We start from the raw sequence: 27,716 nt of genomic DNA on the forward strand, positions 1-27,716 counted from the left end.
CATTTTAAACTACAAAGCCAGTATTTTAAAAAATACCCTGTTTTATGCAGTGCTATCTCTAGTTTCACACCGGATTAATGACTGTGAACTTGTGAATCTTGGTGTCCACAGTAAGGCTCCGAATGCTGGCTTGTACCTAGCAATCCTTCCATATGGGTTAGGCTAAGACTTGTATCAAGCTCTTAGCTGTGAGTCCACATAAAAATTACAAAAGCTGGGGATACAGCTCAGCGACAGTACATCTGCCTACAATCAACGTAGAAGGCTCCAAACTTGATCTCTAACCATGACAAAAAGCGTAAGAGAAAATTATGACATTCTATACTTCAAAAATGCCATCACACAGACTGAGCATTCCTGCCAAGAAAGAGACCAAACCGGACTGGAACTCAGCAGGACAAACAACGAATCCTGTTCTTCATGTTGGGCATCAGACACATGTGGTGGCAAGATGCGGACCTCAAGGTTTTGGTGAGCCCCGCCTCCCAACGGCCTTGTTGGCCGAAGCCTATACCGCCTCTGCAGCTGGCTCTCGCTGGCAGAAATGTCTTCAGCAGATGCTCCTTGTCCCTGTTTGCCATGACATTCCAGTGTCTCTGCTGCAGCTTACATTTCGCCCTTACAGCTTTTCACGGTGCCCTTTGAGGGGCACACTTGCAAGCATGGCAACCCTGTCATGCAATTTTCTGGCTCCCTAGAGTTTCCTTGGCAATCATGGTGGAAGCCTCCCTTACCCCATAACTTTTACATTCTCGATGCCTGAAAAAGCAGCATCGTGTGAATGATGCCAAGGACCGTTCCAAGGGGGAAGCAACCAGGTCTCCTTGAAAATTACTCTCATATGTCTGTGTACATACATGACCAAACAGAGAAAAATGCTTTCCAGGTAGCCCTGTATAGGCAGGGTCTCCAGAGCTTTCGTCAAAGCAAAGTCTTGCCAGTGAATTATAATGAGCCATTGATAGATGCCAGCAGGCCAATTCCTGATGTTTCTTTCAGGTGCTTTATCTGTCATCTCAAATCCAAGTACTTGGCTTCCTTTTGATGATAATTTCCTTAACGGCCATAAACATAGTCCCTTTCTGTCCATGTGGCAAGGTTTTTTTTTTGTTTTTTTTCTATTCCTTTTGCCCTGAGTTTTACTAAATTTGGCTTGAAGAAGCCAGCAATCTCCATGCCACAGTGTGAATGATTTATTCTCTTGAAAGTTCTCTAGTAGATTAGTTTGTCAAGTTGAAATTTAGCCTTACACAAACTCTCAGGGCATGGGTAGAATGTAGAGTCCTTTGCCAGAATTTACATTCATGGCCCCTTGTCCCCAGTAGAGTCCCCATTTCCATGTGAAACATCATGAGAACATTTTTACTATCAGCATTTTTATTGGTATTTTGGACTTCTGTGCTCTCTTCATAATTTCTCACTGAGCTCTGCTTACAGAATCCTAGGGTTTCTCTAGCCTGTATCTCCAAACTTTTCCAAGTTTCTCCCATGATTCAGTTCCATAAGGTTCTGACCAAGACAATCAGGAGTAGTCACAGTAATGGGCCTACTTCCTAGTAGCAACCATTTTCTGTTAGTAAGTTATTTGTTGCTATGACAAAGTGCTTAAGACAAACAACTGAAGTGGGAAGGATTTATTTTTGATAGAAGTTTCAGAGGCTTCCATCCATAGACAATTGTTCCTGTCAATGTGAGGCAAAGGATAATGGCAGAGAGCTTCATAGGGCAAAGAGGCTCATCTTATTGCAAATGGGAGGTATGGAAGAGCAGAGAACAAGGGTCTGGAGACAAGATACACCCCTCAATGACCTATTTCCTCTTATTATGTACCACAACCTAAGCCCATTCATCTATAATTCACCAAGTAGCCATCCCATTGATTAGATCATCATTCTCATGATATCATCAGACCATCACCTCTCAACAAGGCTACCAGCTGGGGACCAAGCCTTCACATGAATCTTCTGGGACATTTTATAGTCAAACCATAGCTCCCTCTGTGATTACCTCTTACAAGAACAACTGTGGTTGCATATGGGGTTCCCATGAACAATTTCAACAGCCTGATCATCTTTAGAGCTTCACTTAACCATATGCTGGCTCACTTTGCTGTATAACAAAGCATCCTTAAGCTGTAGCTATTAATCAGACCACTGCGCACACTAACTGGTAAATGCCCACAAAGTAGTCCCTGCTATTTTGTTTTTCTTTTCCTAAGAAATCTCAACTCTCACCAAGCTGTTCTATTTTCACAGGCTGATGTCAGAGTGACTTCTTCCAAAGAGATTTGCAGCCCCCAAACTGAAGCTGCATGGCCCAGGGACACTGTAGACAATGCCGAATGTCTGGACCAACAAATCCAGATGGGAAGCTTGCCTGGGACTATTCCAGAAAGTTCTCCAAATGGGAGAGTAAATTCAGGTAACCTCTGCCTCTGTTCTTGTAGAAATTCTCTAGACATCTGGTAGACCTCTAAATATATGATGTGTGTATCTGATGGCTCCTTGATCCTTTCCTTTGGGTCATAGTGTATTTTAAGTGACAAGATTCTTATCTCCATGACATTAGAATTTAGTGTTAGGCCTTTATCGTGTGAGTAAATAATGCTAGCCATTAATCTTGCAAATGAAGTAATTACAGCCATCTTAAAAAAAAAACAAAGCAAGATCCCTTGTTAAGAATTAAAAACACATTTTAGGAGTAGAAATCACAGGGCTTAAGGGATTGTAAATCCCACCATGTTGTCATCTTCTTAAGGGAAAGGTTTGCATTCGTAAAAATAAATAAAAGCTTCATTAAACTGTCCCCCTACCTCTCCCCATCCACAACATCAGCAGATACACAGTAAAAACATAAAAGGAGTAATTATGATCGAGTGTGCTATTTAAAAGCTATTTGTGTTCCTTCTGATGCAATGCTGTGGTTTCCCCTCCTTTGAGCTCTTCCTTGCTGTTGAGTGAGGACATCTTATTTATAGCTGGTTAGCTGTAGGAACGACACAGCACAAATCTGGAGGGAAAGAATATTGTTTTAGTTTAGAGAAAAGCTTATGGTCCACATCCCTGTTGTTTCTCCTCTCACTACAAGGTTGAATTATATACTAGCTGGGATAGGGAACAGAGTAATGGCTGAGTAGTGAGGAACACTTATTACTGGTACAGAGGACCTGGATCTGGTTCCCAGTGCCAAATCAGGTAGCTCACACCCACTTGTAACTCCAGTTCTAAGAGATCTGATAAAATAATGCTTGCATGTATATGCAATATATGTGTGGTTACTGGTACGTGTGTGTGTGTGTGTGTGTGTGTGTGTGTGTGTGTGTGTGTGTGTGCAGAGGCCTAAGGTTGACATCAGGTATCTTTTTCAGTTGATGCCTGCCTCATAGAGGCAGGGTGTCTTGGGAAAGCCAAAGCTTACTGTTCTAGCTAGCCAGCTGGCTCTGGGGAGTCCCTGTCTCTGCTTCCTGCATGCTGGGATTCCAGGTGGAATATCACACTCACCCAACTTGTATCCAGCTTCTTGAGATACGAAGTCCAGTCCTTACGCTTACACAGCAATTGCTACCCTGCCACGCCGTCTTCCCAGCCCATTTTCTCTTTTAAGACCCTGATATAGTCAGGCCAATAATTTCCTCCATTTTGGCTGTTTTTACACTCCCTGAATTTACAGTTGTAACTGAGCACCCGCTTTATATGATGGTTAATCTCAACTGTCAGGTTGATTGGATTAAGGAAAACCTAAAACAAGCCTGAGACAGACACATCTCAGCTGTGTCTATGAAGATGACTTCAGAGTGGGTAAACTGAGGAAAGAAGGCCCACAATGGATGTGGGTGGCACCGTCCCGTGAGCTGGGGCCCTAGACTGAGCAAAAGAGAGAAAGGGGAGGAAGCCACCCAAGCACAGGCCAAGCTTCTTGTTCAGTGCCACAGAGCAAGCTGCTCCCAGTGTCATGCCTGCATCTCCACTAAGACTGTACTTCTCCCAACTGCGAGCCAAAACAAGACCTTCCTTCCTCACTTAAGTTGCTTTTTGTCAGCTAGTTGGTCACAGCAACGAGAGAAGTCATGATAAAACAGAGACACAAGCTTATTTTTAACCCCTACCTCCAATATGCTCCAGCATTTCAAGAAAACAGAAAAACGAGTTGAAGTGATTGGCATTTCTTAAGAATCTCCGTCTAGGTTAGTTACTGTGCTTGTTAAGACAAATACTTTAGTAGACTCACAGACATTGGGTTAGGATGGTTACCTTCATTTCTTTATGTTATGAAATCCTTTTGGAAACACCTGGGAGAGAGATGGTTCAACTACTCATATATCAAATTTAGGTTAAAAAAAAAATAGTGAGCTTGATAACTTGGTGTTGAAATTGGATTCAGTCCTAGTAACCACTATAACTAGTCTCATCCTCTTGGGCAATTAACCTCTATCATATCAAAGCACTTATGGGTAAAGTGTGGATAATAACGCCTCTCTCACAGATTGGTACTTGAAGTGGGTGCTATACAGATTATAAAGCACTTAGCACAGTGCAGGTGAATAAACAATAAATAGCAGTTGTTACTTTGTTAACCCTTCCTGGTAGTTCCACTTTTTTTTTTTCATTTGTTTTGGTTTTGATGTGGGGTCTCAAATATCCAGAAGTAACATGAACCTCCTGATTGTCCTGCCTTCACCTCACAAGTTCTAGGATTATAGGCATGTTCCCCACTCTAGGCAAGTCAACCTTTCAACAATTATGACAACAATAAAATCACTCTGATTCCATGGAAGCATTTACCTCTAACCTTTACGGTGAATTGTCCTCTGTGTTACCACATTCTCAGTCTGCTTACATGTTTGAGCACTTCCTATAAGACTCAGTGCAGAATGCTTTGCAGTGAGAATGGTCTCTATTTCACACCCTATGAGGCTGAAGAGCAAGCACCAGAAAGTTCTGAGCTGGCTGGCCCTTTACTGAGACCATGTGATGGTCAGTCAGAGCACTCTCTCATGACAGGCAGATTAATGCTCTGAAGTGAAAAACAGCTGGCCAGCGTTTGCATCCATCTCTGCCTATGTTTTCAAACCACAAAAACTCATGAAAGTTGTTTTGGCAACCACAAAGGTTCGGAACATCTGCGGAGGCCTCCATCCACTGAACACAGTGGAATTTTGAAGAGTGCTCCCTTCAGCTGGCCCTGCACAGTGTCATTTCTGACTTGAATTGCAGAACCATCTTTGGGACAACAAGCCTTCACCCTTTGTTTTATGATCTGATGGTGCAGAGGTGGCCGTTTCTTTGCATGGATGATTTATAATGAGGAGGCCTCTCTCAAGAGTGCAGTTCATAAATCCTCTCTGTGACTGGCTCCAGGGCTCATCTTTAAAATCATTAATAAGATCTTAGCTGATAGTACCCTAGCTCCAGTTCTGGTTCTTTCCAAAAAGGCGTGCTCTCTCTCTGTGGACTTAGCAGATGGTGAAACCGTACACCAGGGTTGCAGACACTGACAGCCCTTGGCAACTTCATGCTGTTTACCTTTTGTATACAAAGCATAGAAACCAAACTTCTGCTCACAAGAGTCCCCAGAAGAATGTCTCAGTCTTAGCTGTTGTTGAGCTTTGTAATTAGTGGAGCAAATCAGTGACATCTGGCCTGAGTGTGGGAAGGTTGTTACAACAAAAAGGCCGAACGTAGCAGCATAGGGACAAGACGTGTTTCTCTTCACATAAGACACCCTACATAAAGAATAGATGTTGCTGGTGCGTTTCCTCTGTAAAGATAGCAAAAACTTGAACTTCAAAGAATTACAGAGCTTTATAATGGAAACCAGATACTGGAGTCAGAGATGGGCACTGCCAACCTGAGTTCAATCCTTGGAACACCCATGGTGGAAGGAGACCAACTCCCTCAAACACACTTACACACACACACACACACACACACACACACACACACAACTAATAAAAAGTGGTAAAACCATTTTAAAAGAAGGCAGATACCTAGGGAAAAGTGTTGATACAAGATTTGGTTCAGTGACTTGTGTAAGGCATCCATTTGACATTTTAAAATTATTTACTTTGCATGTGTGTGCACGTATGTGCTGTGTATGGTAAAGAGTGTGTGGGTGCCCATGCCTGAGAGCACAGAGGCTAGAAAGGAAGGTTCCAGTGTCCTGAGCTCTTGCTTGCCATCTTGTTCCCTGGAGACAGGGTTTCTTGCTGGACTGGAACTAGACTGATGACAAGTAAGTCCCAGTGATCCTTTTGTCTCTATCCCTCCTCCCCTACAAATAGGCAAATGACTATGCTGAACATTTTACATGGGTGCTAAGGGCTAGAACTTGGGTCCTGACATCTTCACAACAAGTTCTCTTACTCACAGAGCTCTCCCCAGACCCCATTGAGCATTTGAGTGATAAGCTCTTTATCCTTAAATTTCTCTCTCTTTATGCTTTTCCTTTTGGAAGACCCAGTGGCCAATGAACTAATCAATAAACCCCAACTCCTGGAGAGTCAGGAGCGACCAAAGTCATCAGACATCCTGGAAGAGCTAATTGTCCAAGGAATCATACAGAGCCGAAGCAAAGTGTTTAGAAATGGAGAATCGTATGACGTCACGGCAAGTGATCTTGTGATTAACATTTGCTTATACTTAAATTTAGCAATAAAATATGATGGAGCACAACTCATTATTTCCAGTATATAGGACCTACAGTATGAATGATAGCATTTATTTAAGCCAGATTTTTTTCCTCCATAAATTTCCTTATTTCTCTGCAAGCTGTGATTCTCAGTGGATTCAGAGTCACCCTGATCATTAATGATTAATGAAGCCAATAAAACATTCTTAAGGCTTTACTAAATTTGGACATAATAAGTCCTAGCAAATAACAAGCTTTCATGCTATCAGCAGTTTTATTACCCATTGCCTTTTAGCATATGAAACTTAACTGCAGTTTATCCAAAAAAAAAAAAAAATGCTCAAACTCCAGCAGACATGCCTGCATGGGCACAGGTGGAACCCTAAGGGAACAAGAAGGTTCTGGAAATTGCTGTGCTGTTACTTCTTTGTTGGTTCATCTCGATTCAAGGGGTGGGTGATGGTTTTTTAAAATTTATTTTTATTTATATATTCATATCCTGATCATAGTCCCCTCTCTCCTCTCCTCCCGGTCCCTCCCTCCCACACTCTTCACCCTATCTGCCCTCCCCTCGTCTTCAGAAAAAAGAAGCCCATCCCCCAACCCACCTCAGCACATCAAGTTGCATCAGGCCTGAGCACCCCTTTGTCCACTAAGGCCAGGCAAAGCCGCCTGACTAGGGCAGGCAAAGGAGTCCATGTCATAGACAGCACCTACTCAGCTTACTAGAGGACCCACATGAAGATCAAAATGCTTGTTGGTTACGTATGGTAGGGGGTCCAGGTCAAGTCAGTGCATGCTCTTTGGTTGGTGCTTACGTATCTGTAAGCTGCCATTGGTCTAGTTTAGTTGACTCTGTTGGTCTTGCAGTGCTCTTGTCCCCTCCAGGTCCTTCTAACCTTCCCTCCCACTGTTCCACAGGACTCCCCATGCTCCCGATGCTTGGCTGTGGGTCTCAGCAACTGATCTGATCAGCTGCTGGGAACGGGGTGGGGGTGGGGCTCTCAGAGAATGGTTAAGTTAGGCTCCTGCCTGTAGACATAGCAGAGGATTGTTAATAGCGGGCAGGGATTGGCTCTCTCCCATGGGGTGGGTGTCAGGTTGGGCCAGATATTGGTTGGTCTTCCCTGTCTTAGCTCTCCAGCTTGTCTCAGTGATGCTCTGTCTCTGGTTTCAGTTTTCTCTCTAGAACCAGGCCTCCCCTCCCCTCCCTTCCCCTCCTCACCTCTCCCCTTCCCAGATCTGATCCCTCACTTGTTTCCCTCCCCGCACCCGCACCCTCTCTGCTTCCTCTTTCACTTCCATTCTATTTCCCTATCTGAGTGAGACTCAAGGAGGGTCTCCCTTGGGCCCTTCTTGTCTTTGGGTCTGGGATTAGTAGTATGGTTATCCTGTAATACGTGGCTAATATCCACTTCTAAGTGAGTACATACCATGTGTGTCTTTCTAGGTCTGGGTTACCTCACTCAGGATGATCCTTTCTAATTCCATCCAGTTGCCTGCAGATTTCATGATTTCTCTGTTTTTAATAGCTGCAGTATTCCATTGTGTAAATGCACCATATTTTCTTTATCCATTCTTCAGTTTTGAGGGACATGTAGGTTGTTTCCTACAGTTTCTGGCTATGATGAATAAAGCTGCTATGAACATGGTTGAACAAATGTCCTTGTTGTATGATGGAGCATCTTTTGGATATATGCCCAGAAGTGGTGTAGCTGGGCCTTAAGGTAGCACTATTCCCAACTTTCTGAGAGACACTAGAATGAATTCCAAAGTGGTTGTGCAAGTTTGCACTCTCTCCAGCAATAGAGGGTTCCCTTTTCTCCACATCCTCATCAGCATGTGTTGTCACTTTTGAGTTTTTGATCTTAGCCATTCTGACAGGTGTAAGATGGAATCTCAGAGTTGTGATTTGCACTTCCCTGATGACTAATGACATTTAGCATTTCTTTAAGTGTTTCTCTGCCATTCGATATTCCTCTGTTGAGAATTCTCTGTTTAGTTCTGTACCCCATTTTTAGTTGGGTTACTTGATTTGTTGCTTTTTAACTTCTTGAGTTCTTTATAAATTTTGGATATTAGACCGTTGTCAATGTAGGGTTGGTGAAGATCTTTTCCCAGTATGTAGGCTGTCATTTTGTTCTATTGACAGTGTTCTTTGCCTTACAGAAGATTTTCAGTTTCATGATGTCCCATTTATTGATTGTTGATCTTAGAACCTGTGCTGGTGGTGTTCTCTTCAGGAAGTTGTCTCCTATGCCAATGATTTCAAGGGTGGCTCCCACTTTACCTTCTAATAGATTTAGTGTCTCTGGTTTTATGTTGAGCTCTTTGATCCACTTGGATTTGAGTTTTGTAAAGGGTCATAAATATGGACTTATTTGCATTTTCTACATGTAGACATCCAGTTGGACCATTTGTTGAAGATGTTTTCTTTCTTCCATTGTATGGTTTTGGCTTCTTTGTCAAAAATCAAGTGTCCATAGGTGTATGGGTTTATTTCTGGATCTTCAATTTGATTCCATTGGTCAATCATTCTATTTCCATACCAATACCATGGTGTTTTCATTACTATTACTCAATAGTACAGCTTGAAGTCAGGGATGGAGATAACCTCCAGAAGTTCTTTTATTGTATAGGGTTGTTTTAGCTATTCTGTTTTTGTTTGTTTGTTTGCTTGCTTGCTTTTCCATAGGAAGTTAAGAATTGTTCTTTCAATGTCTGTGAAGAATTTTGTTGGTATTTTGATGAGAATTGCACTGAATCTGTGGATTACTTTTGGTAAGACAACAATTTTTACTATGCTAATCCTACAGATCCATGAGGATGGAAGATCTTTCCATCTTCTGATATCTTCAGTTTTTTTTCTTCAGAGACTTGAAATCCTTGTCATACAGGTCTTTCACTTGCTTGGTTAGAGTTACACCAAGATACTTTACATTATTTGTGGCTCTTGTGAAGGGTGTTATTTCCCTAATTTCTTTCTCAGCCCATTTTTTTGTTTGTATACAGGAGGGCTACTGAGTTTTTTGAGCTAACTTTGTATCCAGCCACTTTGCTGAAGGCGTTTATCAGCTGTAGGAATTCTCCAGTAGAATTTTTGGGGTCAGTTAAGTATACTATCATATCATCTGCAAATAGCATTTTGGGTTTCACAGAACAATTGCTCGCTCAATTTGTAATCACCATGGTCCTGCCACTCAGAAACTGTGCGCACTCAGTGCAGCCATCTTGGATCCTCCATCTTGGATTCATCTTGTTTTCTTTGTCATTGTTTGACATTAATGTGAAAAATATTTTCCTTTGATTTTAACTGATTTGATGAAAGTCTCAAGCTCTAAATTCTTATTTAAGTGAATGTGTGTGTGTATAAATTCATGTAGGGGATGCAGAGTGTGTGTATGTGTGTGTGTGCACGTGTGTGCACATGCACGTGACATACATGTAGAGATCAGAGAAGAACCTCAGATGCCTGTCCTTGGATACTTTCCACCTTTTATTTGAGCTAGGGTCCCACAGTAGCCTGGAACTTTGCCACCTAGGCAGACCCACTAGTTTTCAAGGATCCACCTGTTTGCTACACCCATTCCATCACTGGTATTACAGGTATGTCCCACTGTGCCCAGCTTTTTATAGGGATTTGGAGGATCAAAAAAAAAAAATTCTTAGGTCTCCACACAGCCCTAAGATTTTTAGAAAGTTCTATATAAAACTTTGAAGAGAAGTAAATGTTTTGTTTGATTGTTCACATATCTGATATTTGTCCCCTAAAAGGGTTGTAACCCACAGGTTGAGAATTGCTGGGCTAGAAGAAAAGATGGAAAGAAGCCTGAGGAAAAATAAATGAAAAGGAAAAGAAACAGAAAGGTGGAATTAGATAGAGACCAGAAGCTCAACCCAAAATTGTACAGAAAACAGTGGCAGGAATTACATAAATCATCTGTAGGTCAGGTCACTAACTGCTTAAGCTAATGCCCTACTCTGTGTAGGGAAAACTCAAGGACTAAATCCCAGGTGACAGTCTCTTTATTAGAAAACAAAGTAGGGCCTGTAGAATGTAGGTGTAGAAGGGAAAAGAGACCACCAACATTAAGACAGCCAACAATAAGAAGTAGGAAAAGGAGAGGGTGATAAAAGGAATCCTGTAAAACCACTGATGGTTAGTCTTCATTGTCAACATGATGAGATCTAGAATCCCCTGAGAAGCTAAGCTTTGAGGATGTCTGGGAAAGAGCATCTTAATGAGGTTGTTAGAGGTGGGAAGAACTGTGGGTGGCACCATTCCCTGGGTTGGGATCCTAAACTATAAGAAAAAGAGGAAGTGAGCACTCTTTGCTTTTTGGCTATGGGTGGGATGTGACCAACTGCCTCCCATCCCTGCAGCTGGGACTAAAGGTGACTCCATCCCACACCCAAATACCTGTTTCCACAGAGAGATCCTTTATGAATCGGGGAAGAAAAGTTAAAGTGACTGCTTTCTGACTTTGGGCAGAAAAACAGCATCCAATGACCTTTACAGGTGTAATTCTTAAGAAGAGTGGAAAAAAAGAGATTTTATTAGAATGAGCTAAGATTTGGTGCTATGTTCTAGTTGTTTAGATGAGCCAAAAAAGACTTCTGATTGCTGGACTTGAATGCTTTGATAGCTGGACCTTGGTAGTCAGCCTCAGGAGGAGGAAGTGGCCAATAAGGGAATAGACCTCAGTGGCCAGCTTTAGGAATGTAATCTAATGGTTTTTAGCAAGGTAGAGGGAATTGGAGAGGAGAGCAAGGCCCGCCAGAGCCGTGTTTATCACACTCAAGCAGGCCAGAGTCCCTTCAGAGACTTTCTGGCTTGGTGGTCTGTATGTGGAATTGTGATATAAAACAAACTTCCTTCCTGAAGTTGCTTCCATCAGGGTATCTTTATGACAGCAATGGAAAAGCAAAATGTCATTTGATATTTCCACAATATTGCCACAATTCACTACGGTTTGAATGATGATAAATGTCTGATTGTATTTGAAAATACTAGAAAAACAGCTCTCATAAAGAAGAGGAAAGGCTATTTTTCCAGCTATAAGTGAGTCTCTGGGGAACAGAAAAAAAAAAAGATGTCAAAAGATGGGAGAGCAATTCAAGTGGAGGAGGACATATGGAAACAGTCTGTTGCTAAGTGATGCTTCCTTAAGGGAAATGCTGTAACTCCTTGATGCTAACACCAGTGGGAATAAAATTACAGCTTACCTTAGTGAGCCAGTTAGCAGAGGTGAATGAGTTCTGACTTGTATCTAACAAGGGAGTGCAGGATGATTAGCATAAGATATTGTGGAAGAAATCTATCTATTCATGAAATTGATGGGCTTGACTTTTTATATCATTAAGTGAACTAAAGTTAAATTCCGTTATAATATAGTATATGATAAAATTAGAATAGAGAACATGAGTAGGACAGCCTCAAAAGGATTTAATGGCACAGGCCACAAATATACCACAATTTTCATTTTCTCCCAATGGTATTAGACCTACATGTGACAGGCCAGAGAGGCAACGCACAGGCCTAGTTGCTTTATAACCCAATCAGAGTAGGTCACTTAGGAAGATTTTCAAACTCCCTAGACCCAGATCCCACCTTGGACTAGTGTCTGAGCATAGGGCTTGGATTTTATGCTTTCAAAATCTTCTAAAAGCCTTGGGAGTGAGGACGAAATGTGGGTACTGGAGTCAAAGATGAAGCCTTGTCCAGCTCACATGAGTGTGAGTGTGTAACACATCACATGCCTTAGATATTTGGGGAAAGTTAAGGACTGATATTTAAAAAAAAATCATGGTTAAAATTGAAGGCTGGATGGGGGTCATATAAAGTCTGAGAAGTTACACTGTTCATACTTTGAAGCAGTTAGTATTTTTAGAAAGTGTCAAAATTGACTAAAAATTGAACCAAGGAGCCAAGGGAAATACAGAGAAAATTATTTTAACATGGATACAAATGCCAGCAGCTATCACGATGCGATGGATGAATCCAGTCAAACGTTCAAGTAGTGTTTCCTCCCTGCTCTCAGAAGTTTCAGCTTAGTTTGTTTTCATTTTCTGAGGCAGGATCTTGCTGTACAGCCTAACTGCTTTCAAGCACATAATCTTTCTGGGTCAGCTGACCAAGTGCTAGGATTACAGGTGTGTGCCACCATGCCTAGATAGGGAAAAAATGAATAAATGTTATGGGCAGCTAGAATAAGTGTGAGAATACTTTAAATATAAGACTTATGGTATGGGGCACTGGCATTCACAAACATAGGGGAACTCTGTCCTCTCCCCGGCCATCTTCTCACCCTTCACCATAGTTTCTTTTCAAGTATAATTGAATAAGGATGCTGAACATGAGGCGCCTTCAAACATCTAATTAGGGAGCATCTTAAGAAACCAGTCTCTTCACATTTGTCCATGGAATACTGTGCCCTTCACAGCACTCTCTTCCATCTCTCCCCCTCCTCTTTTATCACTTATGTAGTTCTCACTGGATAAAGAGTTTGCAAGCATGTATGTACTTTTAACTGAAGTCCTTTGAGAAGGCCACACCTATTTAGGTTGAAGATTCTGCATTTTGACTGACCATGGTCATTGCAGAGAGTTGGAGCGCTGCAATGGAAAGCCTGTCTCTAGAGCTCTTCATAACCACTGGCCGCTGCTCCTCTGCCTCTGACCTGACACCCCTTCACTTTTAGGTAAAACCCTTGGAATGCATCACTAAGCTTCACATACCTAGCCTCCACCAGCCCAGAAGTTCAGAGTGATAGCAGATAGCATCTAAACTGACAGTACAGATTTCCCTGCTTTCCTGAGCAATGTGCTTGGTAAATGCATTGATTCATACCTAACTTTCTTCTGCTGCCATAAGAGTTGGTGTAAGCATTTCCATGAGAGAATGCATCGTCCAGAGAACCCTGAATCCATGTACCCAGGCCATGGTCATTCATATTTTGCTCAGAATAAATGAGCCCTCATTCCCATCAGAAAAAAAGCTGTGTTTCCTGATGACAGCAATACTAGGTTCTGTGCTGAAGAATTAAAGTTGTATGAAATAAATATTAAGAAGGAGCTGGGGAGATGCCTCCGCAGGGAAAGTGCTTGCTGTGAGAGCATGAAGAGCTGAGGTCAGATCCCTAACACTCAAGTCAAAAGTTATGGAGGCTTACGGCTGCGATCCAGTCCTTAGGAGACAGAAACAAGCAGACCTGGTAAGCTCCAGCTTCAGGGAGAGGGCCTGTGTGCCAGCTAGTTCCATGTCAACTTGACACAAGCTAATGTCATCTGAGGGGAGGAAACTTCAATAAAGAGAATGCTTCTGTAAAATCAGGCTGTAGGCAATCCTGTAGTGCATTTTCTCAACTAGTGACTGATGGAGATGAGCCCAGCTCATTGTGCCTGGGGACACCCCGTAATGGTGGTCCTGGGTTCTAAAAGAAAGCAAGCTGAACAACAAGAGGAGCAAGCCAAAAAATAGCCCTTTGGCTTGGCCTCTGCATCGAGAACTTTGAGGTTCCTGCCCTGCCTGAGTTCCTCTCCTGACTTCCTTCAGGACGAACAATGCTGTGGAGTGTAATCAAAATGAACCCTTTCCTCCCCAAGTAGTCTCTGGTTGTAACCTTTCCTCACAGCACTAACAGCCCTAACAAACACACCCTCTTTCAATAAAGACTGAGAGCAATGGAGGAAGATACTCAACATCAACCTCGGGCCTCCACATGTGCACATGTACATATACATACATACATACATACGTGCATTCCTGCACACACACATCCATATAGACATGGAGAGAGAACCATGAAGAAGCTGAATATCAGCTCAGAAAAGGAGTCTCACAAGTATTTTAAAGCATCATAATGAAACTTGAAGTGATCACACTGTAAGTGTGCATAGGTTTTATGTGACTGTGCTAATGTATGTGTGGTAGAGATCAACCTTTGTGTCTGGCTTTCATGCTTTCACACAGGTGTTATTGCCTTCAGGTGGCTTTGATCCCAAACTCACTTACTGCATCGCTTGGCATACCCTAGCTTCTTTATACAAACTCGGTGAATTATTTACTAATTCCTTCTGTCTGGTCAAAGTTTATTGTCATCTCTGTTTCTGACTGGGTCACCTTTGTTGTAGTTGAGAAATTCACACTGCAGCAGAATCTCTAATAGCATTTGCTGAGCCTCATGGAGAGGTAAAGAGGAGGCTGACTGAGTTAGGAATCAGTATGCGTCAGTGGACAGAATGACCTCCCTCACTGAGGTCTGGAGGCCAAACAACAGGAATGACCATACCTGCTGCAGGAAGCCTTGGCCTCTTCTGTGCATAAGGCTCCTTTAGAAAGCATAATGAAGGAGGGTTCATTTGTAGGCCACGAGCTCATTAGGAAAGCTTTAAGGAACATTCACGGATGTAAGGTAGGCCTGTACACATTAGCTTGGCCAAAACTGCAGTTCGGATCTTAGTGCCTAAAGGTTGTGCTCAGGGTTCTCACTCTTCAGATACTATTCCCGAAGAAAACAATTTAACTGACAGCTTTTCTAGACTTCAAGGAATTTGAGGCTCGGAATCTGGACATGTTTGTGCATCATCAGAGCCTCGTTATCACCTGTAAGCACCACTGTTTCATAGTTCTGCCTACTTGAACTCCATTTCTAAAGAATACAGATCTGTTTGTAGGGGTCTTTTTATTTGGCCTTCTTTGTCTGTTCTGAAGCAAGGTTTCATGTCACCCAGGCTGGCCCTGAACTCACTATGTAGCCAAGGATGATTTCAATGTTTCCACCTTCTGGGATCACATCCAGGCACCACCAGGCCAGCTTTATGAAGAACTGGAGATTAAAGTGAGTTCTTCCTTCAGTCTAGGCAAGCGCTCTACAACGTGAGCTACACCCAAAGCCAAATCGTTACAGTGGTGGTTTTAGCAGAAAATACCAAACTCAAGAGAGAACAGGGGCCTCGGAGACAAAGAGTTCACATCTTAAAGGGAGGCAGAAGGTGAATCACAGGCATTATTTGGGGATATTCATCGTCTTCTCCAATCAGAAAATCCAAACTGCTCTCAGAGCTCCTAATTGGCTCACATTTTCTGTCAAGATTCGGACTGCGTTGAGATGTCTGTCCCTCATTGGCTCTTGGGTTGCCTTTTATTTATTTACTTATTTATTTTTTTCTTTCTGTGAGTCAATATCCCTACAAAGTTTTTTTTTTTTTTTGTTAACATAAAAATATTTTTAGTCGAGCCTTCATAGCAAGTATGTCTCTCTCTCCAGCAAGTGGTTTTTGCCAGCAGGAAGCTTAAGAATCAGATGTCATAAGCATAATACAAAATGCGGGCTGAGACAACTTGCTTTAACAAATATCTCAGTTCCCATCTAGTGAAAAACTTCATACCACATAAAATCATCCAACGGTCATAAAGAGGCACAAGTTCAGTGAGGGTTCTCCTTTTCAGGAGCTCTCTGAGGCCAGAAGGATGGCCGAGAGCACTGGCTGGTCTTCCAGAAGTCCTGGGTTCAATTCTCAGCACCAGTGGTTAAGACACTTGTGACGCTAATTCCAGGACACCCGCCGCCCTCTTCTAGTCTCTTTGGGTGCTACGTGCACCTGGTACACAGACGTACACGAAGACAGAACACCCATTATAAAACAAAAAAGGCTGTAAAGACTTTCTGAGGATCCTAGATCGTAAAGATAGGAATGTAGTCATCCTCTGTCCCGCTGTGGCTGCGTCTTTAAGAGAACTGTCTCCCAAAAGAAGACGAGCTCTCCTCAGACACACAGAGGCTATTAGTAATACACCCTACTGCTCCAGCACTTCCTGTTCCAGTAATACACCCTACTGCTCCAGCACTTCCTGTTCCGGTTGGGCATCCTCCTTGTCTGCACACGTCGTCGCGATCATCTGCTGGTGATTGTGGTGTTCCGTGTTGCCCCTGGAAAGCAGGCACCGGTCTGACCTAAAAGTAGTGGCCTCTACTGAGCGGACATTGCAGGCTTTCTCCTCCCTTGGCAACAAACAAGAACAAAACCAGATCCCGTGCAGCAGGATTGTTCAGTCCGTGTTGCTGATGAGGACATCAAGCTGACAGAATGTACTAACCACTCAGGAAAAGTCACTTCTGGGCTCCAAAGGCAGGTCTGAGCCCCATCCTTGGACTTCCTCCAGTGTGTTAGGTGTCCTGTCTTTGTTTGCCTGATTTATTTTCCTTATTCTGAAGAGTCAGTCTTTAGGAATTATACTAATATTAATAGTTCTGTTGTCTTTAAGGAGAAATCTCCATAGAGATTACCCAGAACGAAATATTGGTTCATTTTATAGTGAAGACTTGGAGTTCACTAAAAGCATCCCTGGTCATAATACATCAACATGCACTCACCTAGAAAGATGGCCATGTTAAATGAAGGAAGCAAAGATGGGCAGTGTGCATGGCACAATCGTATTTAGATTTTACTTAGTATGACAGATGGCATCCATAGATCTGTAATGCATATGGACAGGCATGACAGAATATCCAGAAAGACACAATAAACTCTTTATAAGGTTCATGCTGAGGCGCTAGAGAGATAGCTTACCAGAAAAGCAATCCCTGGGGACCTGTGTTTGGCTCCGTAGCCCACATAAAAGCCAGATGTGGCCATCCATGTCTATATAACATCCCAGCTCTTGTCCAGTTAAACAGAAGGTGGAGACAAGCAATGCCCTCAATCTCTTGGGCCATCTACCATGCAAATGCAGTAGTCAACAAGGAACCCTGTCTCAAGCAAGGTGAAAGGCAAGGCTAGCCACCTGAGGTCATCCTCAGACCTTCATCTATACCTATACCATAGTATGTGCATGTCTGCACTCACATACATGAACACACACACAAGAGCGGGGTGGAGAAAGGGTGAGAGGGAGATAGAGCAGTTGAAAACTAGGTTTCTATGGAAGAATAGGGCTGGAGTGATATTGTTTTAATTTCCCACTGCAAATGCCTGCAATTGAACTGTGGTGCTTTGGAAACAAATGCATGTTAAAAACTCTGCAGCCCTTTACCATAATCTTAATTTTTGTAACTAGAAAGTCCTTATCACTTCCTTGAACTCCTGAAAGGGTAGTTGCTCGTGGAAAATGGAAAATTTTACTGTTGTCATGGAAATATTTGTCAAATATCAATAGCAAAGCCCAGCACAGAGCTGTTGCTCAATAACAACAAATGATCTCTCTTCATCATAAGATCAAAAAGTGATAAAAGTTGATCTCCAGCTACATGAAAGTCCTTGGTAACAGAGGACGTTATGAACTCAGTTGCTGTCACTGATGGTTATAGATCAACCAACCAATGTAAAAATCCGAATTTCTTACATTCAGGTAGACTTTCACACACACACACACACACACACACACACACCCCTCCATATTTTTGTTCACTTTTAACCTTAGGATCTTTCTCATGAGTCCTCCTCTATCTGGCTTCAGGGAACATGTTCTCAGCCTTTGTGTTACTAGCCTGGCGCTTTTAAGGCAGCAAATGCATTTTACCACTGACATGTCTGTGCTTGAGCCACCAAGGTGTCTCGGCAGGTGGAAGGAGAAAAGCAACTTTACACCATTATCCTCTGACCTCCAGCCACATGCGGTGACACATTCATGCCCTTGTATACACATACACACACACACACACACACACACAAACACACACACACCAGCACCACCACCACCACCAACAACAACAATGGAAATAATAATAACATAATTCTGCTCTAAACAGATTTCAGGTTTTTGTTGCATTCATCTTCCAGTGGAAAGTTTAGATTTTGAAATTTGCATTTCAGACTGTTTCTCGCTCCTGTTCATCTCCCAGGCTGTGGTAATAATCACTTCTCCATTAAAAAAACAAAATTATCTTCCTCCAGGTGGACACTACTGAAAAGCCACTGAGAAAGCCACCAGCCAGACTGAAAAAACTTAAGGTGAAAAGGGAGGTAAAGGATTTTACAATCCAAGACCTAGAAGAGAAGATGCAGGCGGCAGAGGAGCGCAGAAAGGTATGAGCTGTGCCTGCTGGTTCTGGAGAGCCGACTGCCTGCTCAAAGGAGCATTTGGCAGACTTTGCTATCAGCGGCCTAAGACAAAATGCATTCACCGACCCCGCTGCATCTCAATGACCTGAATGCTCTTGCGCTGTACACTTTGCATTTTTCAATCTCTCAGAAATTACTTTTTGTGTTGTACAGGAATGAAGCAGCACCATGAACTAGGTTAGAGATTGGTTGTTTCATCTAGATGGCCTAAATAAATACTATTCAGTATTTTGAAGTAATTTCCCATTGGGGTTAGAGGGAGGAGGACAACCAGGGCAGGGGTGGGCATTGAGAGAAGAGCAGATTCTTAAGGCCATCAGATCAGCTCCTGCACCTTTAAGCACCTGAGCTCACAACACGAAGCACACCATTCTTCAGGGATGCATCTTTAGTCCAACGTCCTCCCCACTTGGCGAGCAAGGACGAGACTATAAGGTCTGAGAGGGTAAGCCCTATGTTTGTCTTTCAACATGGATTCCCCCAACAAACGTCTGTCTCAGGACTGAGAAGTCAAATAGGGAACGAGAAAGGGATCACGACAAGCAATATGGATGAGAACTAGCACAAAATAAAGTCACCGGGGGTTCTTTTTTTCTTCCTCTAATGTCGCTTTTCAGATGAAAAAAGAAGAAATAAGAAAAAGGCAGCGGAGTGACCGACCTCTACCTGCTGCCAATCCCTCAGATGATGCTGAGCTGGGCGGGGTGGAGCTTCCATTTGCAAAAGGCCTTCCAGCTGTGAGCAGCCCTGCTCTGGAGAAGTCTTACCTGGCCCCGGAAGGAGAGCCACTCAAGAGGAAGAAGAGCGAAAGCCACATGGCCCAGATGAGCCAGAGCTACACCTGTGCAGGTTTGGGGCTTGTGGAGTCAGACGTGTATTACAACCAAGAGGACAACATATTCTAACACGACATTTTAAAAATAGATTTCACAAAATGGTCCATGATCTCCTGTAGCAACGTATGACTGTGTCTCTACCTGTAGAGGCTTCTGCCCTGGGTTTCGGAATGGTTGTGTGAGCCGCAGGGAATTAATTGTAGTTGAGTGAATTAGAGGATGGATTTACCAAGGAGGGGGTGGCGTAGCAAGGCTGGTGTTCCCCTTCAGAATGGCTGCAGCACTAGGTCTGAGACAGGAAGTCCTTGCCAGCTCACGTGAATATGTCTGTGCCAAAAGAAATTCTCCATGTTCGTCTCTTACCTTGGTCGAGCCCGCTGATGAGTCTGTCCCTCACTACAAGTTGCGTAGATGTACATTATGTATTTTAATGTTCTGTGTGTTTCTTGTGTTTCAATTCTCTGCTGTTAAAGAATAAAGCAGTATCTCGAAGCTGGTTTAATTATAGTTTTGTCTATATAATTTATGCGATCTGTATCTAGTGGGAAAGGTCATGTCAAGGATGAGGTGTGGAGACAATGCTCTGCAGAGGAGTGCTCATCCATCGTGTGAGCTGCCCTGGGTCACCCTGACCACAGAAAACAAGCAAAAACAAAACAACAGAATTGTGTCAAGTGCTGTGTGTTCTTTCTGTTGAAGAATAAGGGGGAAAGAAGGAGGAGCCAGGGGAACAGGGATGACCCTGTGGTTCCACTCTTCCCCACAGGCTCTCTGAGCTCAGAGCTTGCTACACTCATCCTGCTTAAATTTTTTCTCGGTAGTCCCCTCCCCTAACCACCTAGTGGAGAAACGGGTCCTCCAAATTTACATTCTGAAGTTCTCATGCATTTGTTTTCACACTTTGCTCCTGTTCCTCCCTTATCCATCACCATTCAACAGTTTTCTCAACCTCTACACTGTTTAAGACTTTCACTCCACCACGTCTGGCTCCTACACCTTAACCGTCACAATAAAAACACATACTGCTGTCTGTGAGTCAGTTGGCTACTGAGGCCCATGGCTAAGTGGAAGATCAATGGCTGGCTTCAACTCTTGGGCTGGGATTGTAACTCAGTCTGGAGACTGCCTCTCCTGTGTGCACAGACCCAGGGCCGTGTCCCCAGCACTACATAAACTGAGCATGGTAACACATGCCATAGTCTGAGCACCTGGGCAGTGGAAGGAAAAAGGGGGATCAGAAGTTTGTGGTCAACTTCGGCTACATAATAAACTCAAGGCCAACTCTGACTACATGAGAGTCTGTCAGACAAACAGACTCTGAATGGCTGGTAAGGAACTTAGATTTTACAGTTCACCCAAACTGTACTTCTAATAGTTTCTTAGAATCAGAGAATGTGTGTGCATGAGCACATACCTATGTGCACATGTACACACACACACACACACACACACACACACACAGTAGCTCGTTGATATTTGCATATGTCATGCCCTGTGCTCCTATTGGTGAGTGCCTTCCAGTTTCTCTCGTGTCAGCTCAGAGGTCACTTCTTTGGTCCCCACTCCCGTTCTGACCTTCTCTCTCTGTCTCTCACTTTTATGCTTATCACTCTGGGCAGAAATGCCTGACACATGTCTACCTTTGACAGTAGATTATTTCCAGCTCCTGTAGGGCAGAGCAGTGGTTGTTCTGTGACAGTGGTCCTGTCTTGTGTATCTTGGAGAGTCATTTGTACAGAGTGAGTAAGGTGTAAACAGAGTTTAGTGTCAGCACATCTTCTGGAAGCAGGAGTGGCCCATCCCACTGGGACCCGGCAGCTGGGAACAGTCCTGGTTTGACCTGGTGACTACTCAGCACCTCATGTTTGCCTTCCTTTTGGGATTTTTTTTTTTTTCTGAAGAGCACTTTGGCCTTCTGTTTGTTTGAGAACTTAGATGTCCTCAGGCCAGTGAGGTAGCAGACACGGAAGTCATTGTAGAATCAATGCCGTTCAGGTCAGTGTCTACTGTTAGTAAGACTTTGGAAAGGCAAAGTAGACTCTGTGTCTTTAGCTTGTCAGCCCATTGCATAGAATCTCCATTAGAGAGATGTACCAAAGGAAATGGTGTATTTAGAAATACAATGTAAACTAGAATGTCCCCAGTACAAAGCCACACGAGAGCAACACAATGTTTTATTACCATCCTGTCAATCACACAAAATGGTAGAGTAGCTGAAACAATTACACAAGGAGACAGAACAAACTGAGTATGGCTCTAGTGTCCATGAATAATGTCTAAATCACCAGAAAATGCATTCAGTCAATCACGTAGTACCTGAAAAGTATATTCAAAGATCCCTGAATAATAATAGTTTTTTCCTGAAATCTGGTTTACAATTCTTAAAGTGGCTTGAATGATATATTTGTTGAATTAAAGTATGACAGTGATTCTCCTGTACCTATAGATGATTCATCTAAGGACTCAACTAACTGAGGAGTTATTATTCAGAGGCTGAGGAGAAACTATTCAGAAAACAAATAGCATCTATGCTACGCACATGCAGACATTTTTCTTGCCATCATTCCCTAAACCATACAATAGAATAGAGGTTTATGTGTCATCTACATGAAGTTAGTGTAGTAAGTACTGTAGAGAATATTTAAAGCATGCAGGGCATGTTTACCAAGCACACGCCATCTTACACAAGAGAAAAACCATCTCAAGATTTCAAGACCCATGGGTGGCTCTGGAGACAGCATTCCCATGGATTGGAGGGGTGACAATGTAGTATAGACATGAGCATTATCATTGTCACCCTGGCTTGAAAAGCTCTTGACATGTGAAGCTTAACATGCAAGAGAGTAGCAGAAGTAAGACCTTTCTGGTCAAACCACTTCTTAGTGGGAACTTGGCGAGGCCTGTGGACTCTGCGTCTTGGTGAAGTGTCTTGAAGAACTGCTATGTTCTTAATGGTGTCATTCACATCAGCAGGGAGGGAAGAGAGGCGACTGGGACACCCTGCAGCAAAGTCTTTTTAATAAAGCTATCTGTAAATGTTTTAGTTAAGTATACTATTTGGGGTATAGATGCACCATTTTTAAGACTCTCAAGCTGACCATTATTTGACAAAAAAAAAAAAAAAAAACAGGTTTTTCTTCTTTTCCTTTTCACCTGTTCATTAAAGCTTGTGTTTAAATCAGTGACTCTTGAGGCATTCCCTGGGAACCCAGAGAAGTGGGTAAGCTGACTGTGGATCTTTGCTTCTTCCTCAGCTCCTCTAAGTCCAATCAGTTCCCTAGTCCCATCCCTTGCTCTGTAGAAGACCACCCGCTGGGACTTCCCTTTCCACTCTGTGTCCATCTCCAGTCCATCACAGTTTTCCTCCTCTTACTCAGTGCCTTATGCCAGCTCCAACCCCAGCAGCCAATGTAGAACCCACAGGGCGCTCTGGCCAGGGAAGCAGGTAGGCTGGCTGCAGATCGTGCCTCTCCCCCGGCTCCTCCATGTCTAATCCCCCAGTCTCACCCCCAGCTCTGTATCAGACCACCTGCTGAACCTAGCCTCTCTGTGCCCACTTCCAGGGGACTCAGCAGATCCTGAACACCCTGCTTTCCTCCCTCCTGGGGACCCTCCCAGTGCCCCCTCCTAGCTCATCTCCATTTTTGCCTGTGAGCTCCCAACCTAGAAAAACATCTTACCTGGAAGCTCCAGTGGCCACACCAATGACGATTCCAGAAGAATTTCCCACACAGCTACCACACTCTCTTAAAAACCAGAGAGGGTAACAGAAACCAAGAAACAAAATACCCACCCAACAAAGAAAAGACGAGATATCAGCACCTAGAAGTACAATCTCCCCAATCCCAGATGCCTAGATGCCAGTTTAAAAACCTAATACACAAGAGCCACAATAATATGTTTGCACTAGAGCCCAGCAACCTCACTACAGCTGGCCCTGAGTATTGCAGCATAGCTGGAGCACAAGACAAAGACCTTAAAATAGCTTGTATGAATATAAATCCTTAGAGAAGAAACTAATAAATCCCTTAAAGAAATCTATGAAAATAGAAACAACAGTAGGAGATGGATAAAACACTTCAAGATCTGAAAGTAAAAATACAGTCAATAAAGATAACCCAAACTGAGAGAAGTTTGCAAAGGAAAACTTTAGGAATTCAAATAAGAACCTCAGAGGCAAGCAGCAGAATACAAGAGATGAAAGAAAAGAATCTCAGGGACTGAAGACATGATTGAAGTAATACCTTGGTCTGAGAAAATGTTGAATCTTTAAAAATCTTCGCACAAAACATCAAGGACCTCTGGAACACTATGAAAGGAACAAATCTAAGAATAATAGAAATAGAAGAAAGAAAAGAAACCCAGGTCACTATCACACACAAAAATATTTTTTCCAACAATATCATAGAAGAAAATTTTCCTAACCTAAAGAAATGTCTATCAGATGCAAGAAGCATACAGAACACCATACACAAATACACTGGCCCAGAAAAGAAAGTCCCTTCAGCAAATAATAATTAAAACACTAAGTGTACAGAACAAAGAAAGAATATTATAAGCTGCAAGGGAAAAAAGACCAAGTAACATATAAAGGCAGATCTATTAGAATTATACCTGACTCTAAAGTCCAGAAGGGCCTGGACAGATGTTCTACAAAATCTAAGAGACCACAGATGCTAGCCGAAACTATACCCAGCAAAACTTTCAATCATGATAAATAGAGAAAGAAAAATATTCTATGATAAAACCAAATTTAAGCAGTATTTATTTGCAAATCCAGCCCTAAAAAAGGTACTAGAAGGAAAACCCCAAACTAAAGTGGTTAACCACACCCAAGAAAACACAAGAAATAAATAATCCCAGACCAGCAAATCAAGAGGGGACACACACACACACACACACACACACAGCCCAAAATAATGGCATTCAACAAACACTATTTATTGATATCTCTCAACATCAATGGTCTCAATGCCCCAATAGCAAAGTCAGACTAGCAGAACAGATGTGAAAACAGAATCCATCTGTCTGTTGAATTCAAGAAATACAGCTTAATATCAAAGATAGCATCCCTTCAAGTTAAAAAAATAAAAAGTGGAAAAAATATATTTCAAGCAAATGGACCTAAGAAGCAAGCTGGTGGAGCCATTTTAATGTCTGAAAAAAATAGACTCTAAACCAACACGGATTAGAAGAGATAGGGAAGGGCACTAAGTCCTTATTAAAGGCAAAATCCAACAAGAGCACATTATAATTATTAACGGTCATGTATCAAACACAAGGGTACTCAAAGCTCATAAAAGAAACACTAACAGCCTAAATCACATATAGGCCTTCAAACACTGATATTGGGTGACTTTAGTACCCCACTCTCACCAATAGACAGGTCATTGAGACAAAAACTAAGCAGAGACATGCTGGAGCTAAGTGACATTATAAACCGCATTGGTAATTAAGAGATATTTAGAAAACATTTCATTCAAACACAAAAGAATAGCCTTTCTTCTAGGTACCTCGTGGAACTTTCTCCAAAGTTGACCACATTCTTGGACACACAGCAAGTCTCAACAGATACAAGAAAATTGAAAGAACACCCTACATCCTATCTGACCACCAAGGATTAAAGTTGGATATCAACAACAGAAACAACAGAAAGCTTACAAACTCATGGAAACCAACAGCTCACTACTGAATGAAAAATGAGTCAAGACAAAAATTCAGAAAGTAAGAACTTCATAAAATTGAATGAAAATGAATACACAACAAATCCAAACTTATGGGACCCAGTGAAGATGATTCTAAGAGTCAAGTTCATAGCATTAAATGTCCACATTTTTTAAAAATGGAGAGATTTTATACTAGTAACTTAACAGCACAAGCTAAGAAAATTAAGGGTGTACAAGTGACCCTAAAACTCTCACCAGGAAACTCCAACTGATAAATACTTTCAGCAAAGTAGCTAAATGCAAAATTAACTCACAAGAATCATTAATTCTACTATGTACAAATGACAAATGGTTGGAGAAAGAAATCAGGGAAACAACACTTTCATAATAGTCTCAAATAATATAAAATAGCTTGGGGTGACTCTAACCAAGAAAGTTAAAGATTTATATGACAAAAACTTTAAGACTTTGAAGAAATAAATCAAAGAAGATATCAGAAGATAAAAAGATCTCCCATGCTCATGGATTGGTAGGATTAACACAGTAAAAATGGCCATCCTACCAAAAGCAACCTAAAGAGTCAATGCAATCCCCTATCAAAATTCCAACACAATTCTTCACAGATCTTGAAAGGACAATTTTCGGTGAAACACACACACACACACACACACACAGAAGAGCATAGCTAACACAATCCTGAACAATAAAAGAACCATGGAAGTTCTCTCCATCCACAGTTTCAGGTTATACTAAAGGTTTCAGGTTATCATAATTAAAACAGCATGGCATCGAAACAAAAACAGACACTTTGATCAATGGAAACAAACTGAAGATCCACACATCTTTGGACACCTAAATTTTTATAAAGAAGACACAAATACACATTAGAAAAAAAAGACAACATCTTCAACAGATGATGCTGATCAAACTGGATGTCTTCATGTAAGAAGAATGCACAAAGATCTACAATTATCACCCTGCACAAAAAACAACTCCAAATGGATCAAAAATCTCAACATAAAACCATATACACTGAACTTGACAGAAGAGAAAGTGAGGAATAACCTTGAACTCATTGGCACCAGAAGAGACTTTCTGAATAGAACATCATTCGCACAGTCACTAAGTGTAACAGTTAATGAGAACTCATGAAATGAAAAGCTACACAGGAAAGGACACTGTCCATAAGACAAGATGGCAACATACAGAATGAAAAAAAGTTTAGGGTTTTTTTGGGGGGGAGGGGAGTTGTTTTGTTTTGTTTTACCAACTACATATCTGATAGAGGACTGGTATCCAAAATATATAAAGATCTCAAGAAACTAGATACCATTAAAATAAATAACCTGACTTAAAAGTGGGATACAGATCTAGACAGAAAATTCTCAAGAGGGGAAACTCAAATGGCTGAGAAACACCTATGTTCAGTGCCCTTAGTCATCAGGGAAATACAAATCAACACTACTTTAGATTCATCTTACACCTATCAGAATGGCGAAGCTCAATAAAACAAGTGACATTTCATGCTGGTGAGGACGTGGAGTAAGGGGAATGTTCATCCAAACTGCTACCACCGCAATGGAAACCAATGTGGAGTCTCCTCGGGAAGATGGCAATCAATCTGCCTCAAGATCCAGCTATACCCCTCTTAGGCATATAGACCCAGAGGACACTCCAGCCTACCACGGAGATGTTTGCTCAACCATTTCATTGCTGCTCTATTCACAACAGCCAGAAGTTGGAAGCAACCTGGATGTACCTCAGCAGATGAATGGATAAAGAAAATGCAGTACACACAATGGGTTATTACTAGGGTGTTTAATAAAAATCAAATCATGAAATTCATAGGTACATGGATAGAACTAGAAAAAAAATCATTCTGAGTGAGGTATTCCAAACCCAGAGAGTGAAATATAGTATGTATTCACTTACATGTAGATATTAGCTGCTAAGTCAATGGTATCCAAGCTACAATGTATAGAACCACAGAGGTTAGGAAAGAGTAAGGGACTGGCAAAGACAGATCTTGTTAGGAAAGGGAAACAGAATACGTAGTTATGGATGGTGTGGGAGGTTAAAAAAAAGTAGCATCAAGTGGGGAGAGAGAAAAACAAGGGGATGAGGGAATACAGGGTGAAGAGCTAAAATTAAGGGGTATTTGAGGGATAAAATGGAAACCTAATAGAGTAGAAGCTTTCTAAAATATGTATATATGCAGGCTTTAAAACTGAAATTGCCAAATAATGGGGGAGACAGAACCCCAGTTGGGCATCTCTTTTCACCAAATGAAGCAACCAGTACTAGGACTGAGTTACATCTAATTGAGTTGTTGGCCAAATGGGTTCCATGGGAACCCCGAAACAACTCAGGCTGTTATCAAGACTGTAGTTTGTTTTTCACACACTGACAGCAAGGCCCCATTGCTGAAGACAACACCTACACAACTCACTGAACATGGAGAAGTCAAGCTGGTGCCTGCACAGAGCCTTCACCCAGGTGTTCTACTGTCTTCGATGCAGGAAGG

General features: G+C 42.2%; 1 protein-coding gene across 1 annotated transcript in view; it reads left to right on the forward strand.

Moving 5' to 3' along the window:
• Positions 1–20,018, forward strand: part of Stmnd1 (stathmin domain containing 1) — a 28,958-nt gene extending 8,940 nt beyond the window's left edge. Inside the window, exons 2-5 of the mRNA XM_021642818.2 lie at positions 2,256–2,421; positions 6,454–6,605; positions 18,523–18,654; positions 19,308–20,018. Of these exons, the coding sequence (XP_021498493.1) occupies positions 2,256–2,421; positions 6,454–6,605; positions 18,523–18,654; positions 19,308–19,595 (738 nt within the window). The 3' untranslated portion in view covers positions 19,596–20,018. The remainder of the gene's footprint in view (positions 1–2,255; positions 2,422–6,453; positions 6,606–18,522; positions 18,655–19,307) is intronic.
• Positions 20,019–27,716: the final 7,698 nt, after the last annotated feature.

The sequence above is a fragment of the Meriones unguiculatus genome, chromosome 19, assembly GCF_030254825.1.
Source record: "Meriones unguiculatus strain TT.TT164.6M chromosome 19, Bangor_MerUng_6.1, whole genome shotgun sequence".
NCBI classification, from domain to species: domain Eukaryota; kingdom Metazoa; phylum Chordata; class Mammalia; order Rodentia; family Muridae; genus Meriones; species Meriones unguiculatus.